Source organism: Oncorhynchus kisutch, unplaced genomic scaffold (genome assembly GCF_002021735.2).
Source record: "Oncorhynchus kisutch isolate 150728-3 unplaced genomic scaffold, Okis_V2 Okis05a-Okis16b_hom, whole genome shotgun sequence".
Classification (NCBI taxonomy): Eukaryota; Metazoa; Chordata; class Actinopteri; order Salmoniformes; family Salmonidae; genus Oncorhynchus; species Oncorhynchus kisutch.
Window position 1 is genome coordinate 466,478 of NW_022261982.1, and position 4,207 is coordinate 470,684.

The following is a 4,207-nucleotide window of genomic DNA, read 5'->3' on the forward strand; positions in this document are numbered from 1 at the left end:
AGTGAATGAGAGAAGCCAGTTGCCATTCTCACCGACAACAACAATACCAGGCCTTCACTACAATACTGCTGGACATTCATCAGTCAATCAATAGAGTAAAAAAAGCAGTAGCCATGAGTCACGATATGATGACGCCATTATAACAGGACAATGTATTATCAAGGGGGTCGTGAGATAATGCATGTCACTCCTTCTAGTACATAGTGGTAGCCCAACATCTGCCCAGCTGTGTGAGAAGTTTGAAAAGCAGATCGTCGGAGCTTCCCCTCATGTAGTTCTGCATGCAAGTTATTCAAATGATAAGCTACTGATTGTTATCTGAGTGTCATACAGCTGGGCTAAGTGCTTGTTGAAACAGCTCAATAGAGAAATCAATGTTGATTGACAATCAGGGAACCAAGGCCTATACATTAATTAATTCATTCATTCATACAACATAGCAGCTCTGCCATGATGTAACCATATTAAAATGATACAACACTCCGACACCACAGCAGTAAACAGATTTGAGAGGATTAGAGAGTGCAGAGCAAAACATGTTATGGTGATGTACCGATGTCACCTGTAGCGACGGCTACATGCACCCCTACTGCCTTACCTTCAATGGCGATGACATGTTCTCGAATCTGATTCTGCAGGATGGGCTCTTCCACGCGCTCCAGCAGTTCATATATGGAGTAGATGTTTGGATGGACGGATTCGAACCTCTGGATCTCAGACCGAATGGCAGCCGAGTTTGCAAGGTGCTGCTGATAGTTCATTTTGCGCGTCGTTTTTGTTCTTGCCCTTTCACGACTGGTAACGAGTTGACTGGTCTGGTCAAATGGTGTGGTCCTCAGCACAATATTGTGGGTGAGGCACGCAAAATAATTTGTCGATAGCTAGCTACTTGATTCAAACTGCAAATATGTATTGAAATGAAACAGTAGTTACTTGTCAGTGAGTCCATGTGTAGCTAGCTGGCTACCCGTGAGTCCAAACAACCGACCCGGGCTCTCCTGATTCGAAATCCTGGAGGAGTGACAGTAGTAGTCGGCTGAGCAACGCTTCCCCATATCCTGCTCCGTCCCTCACGGAGTGTGGAAGTAAAAACCTTATTCACGAATATTAGCGTGTGTATGAATAGTAGCAATCCAGCAAACAGGTAAGTACTGTACTGCAGTCATGTCATAACTCTCAAACGCTGGAAAGGTTTGAAAACGCTTGCTAAATAGCCCTTTGGCATTTGCTAACTCTGTTAGCTAGCAGAGGCTAACGTCCAAGCCGGGGACAAAACTCTGAATTTCTCAAACCCCTATCATTCTCTCCTTAGACCGACCAATCTGTTTGGAGCTTTTCTTCACAAACATGCAAATAAACCAATGTAGTTATGTACCCAGGCAAACCTGCCAAAAGCAATCTACATAACTAGCTAAATAGTTACTAATCGTGGCTGGATGTGTGTTCTGCGCAGCCAAGTCCTTGTTCGTTGTTTTGTTTAGCGTGCAAAAGCAGGCGCAAAACTCCCCCCACAGTCCGGATTTGGTCCAAACACTGGGCGCATGCAGTTGCCGAAAATTCCAAGACACAATACAAATGTGGCTACTTATTGCGATGAGAGCGATATATATTTTACAGATTGCTCTAGTTGATCGGCAAAACATAGGTGCTTTCCCCTTCCTCTTGGGTAGAAATCCATCCCGTCTGTATCATTGGACGTCATTCCCTGAACGTTTCCTACTGGAAAACGTCTGCTGCAACCCATAGACTTAGATAGACATCGCATCATTGTATCTGTCCTATTATGGCATCTGTGAGAGCACAGGCAGAGCCATTGCGTCCATCTCCATTTCGAAGTAGTTAATTTTCTTATTCTACTACTTCTATGAGTTGGCAAACAAACTGAATGGGTGCATACTGCCACCTGGAGTGTGTTGTTTTAACAGGTATAAAGTCAGCGATTTATTGCCACCTGCATTTATGGATTGTTTTCACGGGGGTATAATTCATCGGCTGATCCCTCCTGGTGACCTGGATTAACACATAGGAAGTCCCACCCAGTTGACTTCTTTAAAATGCTGAAAGTCCTCAATGGCAATGCCCATGGTAAAATAGGCATTTGGGCCCGATAGTTCATTTGGGCACTAGAGTTTTCAATCTATCTCTATGGCGGCAACCATATTACGCATTGGCTGGTTCAGAGGCGTCGCGTTCTTGAATGTACTTATTGCGCAGAGGCTGCGCATCTGTTTCTCGGCATTTGAAGAATGTTCACTCACATGTACAGTATATGCCAATATATAACATTAATTTAGCCATATATATGGAGCTCTAAGGTATTCATATTTCAGAAGAGATACATTTGGCTTGCAAATTAGTGCAATATAGCGTAGCATCTGCTTAAACAAGCAAAGATCAAACATGATTACACTAACAACTAAAAAATGTATTGCTATATTTTATTGAATGATTTGAAATGTTAAATATTTACATATTTCCTTTGATTAATTGACTTATTTATACACAACCTCGTTATCAGAAAGATAATACTCCTTAGTTCCACCATAGAAATATTGATCCCATCTATAAAAATCTAGAAACAGTACAGAGACCTTGAGTCGATTGATATCTTAGTTCAATGCCACTCACTCATCCCTGAGGCTGCCTCCTCATTTATATTTACATAGGATATATCCAACATTTCAGATTCCTGACTTGAAAAGTTCAGCGGTCCTCTTCAATCTGTCCAGCCGGCCACTGCTTCCCCATCCACCATTAAGTAATGGACGATGCCAGCTCTCTTCTTCCCACTGCTCAAAGCCTTGATGCAGCATTCATGGTCTGCCACCGTGAAGTGTGTCTCTGTTCCGTCATCCACAAACTCTCCCTATAGCCGACCACAAGAGACGGTACATGAATATCCATAAAGGACTGGGATGACTAAAGTATGGACCAAAACATTAGTGAATCATGTTAAACCAGAACCTTGGCCTATGTATGTATGCAACATACATGGACACAATAACTTCACATTCAATTCCATATGAGGTTGAAAAAGTACCTCGGTCTCCATTTTCTGCCCATTGAACCATACATCCATTGTGTCCTTTTCTGTTGAAACCATACAGTAGTAATTTAGTATATAATTAGTATTGCTTGCATCATATTTTTCACCATAGACTTACAGGACAGAAGCACCATGCAGTGCATTGGAATGATTGCTAGTGATTTACCGGTGTGCATTACACATCCACAAGAGCATCATAACATCACACAGTGCAGAGTTCCCTGCTTTGTTTATTCGTGTCACATGGAGCTTTCTGCTATAGGCTACAAAGGACAGTGTCCCTTCCAATCAGGTTGCTCGCATGGCTTAAAATAGCCAACCCAAAAGTGTTCCCCTAAATAGATTATACTACTCAGAACAGCGCTGACATGCATGTTGCCTTACACACAGCCAACTATGTTTTTATAGACCTTTTAGAATAGACAGTGTAGCTGGAATTGACACTGAAATATTGCTCAATGCTCATAGGAAAGAACATGCTTTTTGTTTTTTGATCCTTACCAAGGACAATCCTGCAGTCAACACCATCCACTTGCAGCACCCACGTCTTAGTGACTTTGGATCTGTTATCTATGAACTTCTGGAGACTCTTGCCATCAATCTCCAAGGTGTACTCGTAGGTAAAGCCACTGATAGCCTCAATGTTTACTGTTGCTTTTGTTTCCATGCCTCCCACTGTGAAGGTCTCCTTTCCAACCAGTTTGAACATCCAATCTCTTCTGAGCACCTCCTGAGGAAGAAAGCAAATCAGACAGCCATAGGCCTTCTGTACATAGCTCTGACTACTCAATAACACCTTAGAGATTTTAAGAAGGAATATGTTTCAGGGCCTACGTACCTGTCCATTGATCCAAACAACCCTCTTCCCTGTCGCCGTGCCGTGTTCAAACTCAATCCTGTAAACCCCATCGCTTAACGCCACCTCCCAGATACCAACAACATCTCCAGCCATCATCTTGACTGACCTTGCAGGGGTATAAAGCCTGTAGGCCTAACTGGAAATGATTATATATGTCCCATCGACGCTATCCTCGTTTCAAACCAAGGTTGTAGTTCAAATCTCATCCTATAGGCAGTTATTAAGCAATGTTAGCCCGTGTGTCCATCAAACTGTCCTGGATCTGCTCTGCCTGCTCAGCAACAAGTGCAAACTGCAATACT

At 42.8% G+C, this 4,207-nt stretch overlaps 1 protein-coding gene across 1 annotated transcript; it reads right to left on the reverse strand.

Moving 5' to 3' along the window:
• Positions 1-2,424: 2,424 nt before the first annotated feature.
• LOC116359747 (fas apoptotic inhibitory molecule 1-like) lies at positions 2,425-4,207 on the reverse strand. Its single transcript, XM_031813213.1, has 4 exons — positions 3,885-4,207; positions 3,548-3,776; positions 3,041-3,090; positions 2,425-2,866 (listed from the first exon to the last, which is right to left on the reverse strand). Exons 1-4 carry the CDS (start codon positions 3,999-4,001, stop codon positions 2,717-2,719), a joined length of 546 nt encoding a protein of 181 aa, XP_031669073.1. The 5' UTR covers positions 4,002-4,207; the 3' UTR covers positions 2,425-2,716.

Excerpts from the sequence above, each read along its gene's own strand:
- LOC116359747 (XM_031813213.1), bottom strand. The coding sequence starts at position 4,001 with ATGATGGCTGGAGATGTTGTTGGTATCTGGGAGGTGGCGTTAAGCGAT. Across the intron at positions 3,777-3,884 it reads TTGTTTGGATCAATGGACAG|GAGGTGCTCAGAAGAGATTG; the intron begins GTACGTAGGCCC and ends TTTCTTCCTCAG. Across the intron at positions 2,867-3,040 it reads GGCAGAAAATGGAGACCGAG|GGAGAGTTTGTGGATGACGG; the intron begins GTACTTTTTCAA and ends GGTCGGCTATAG.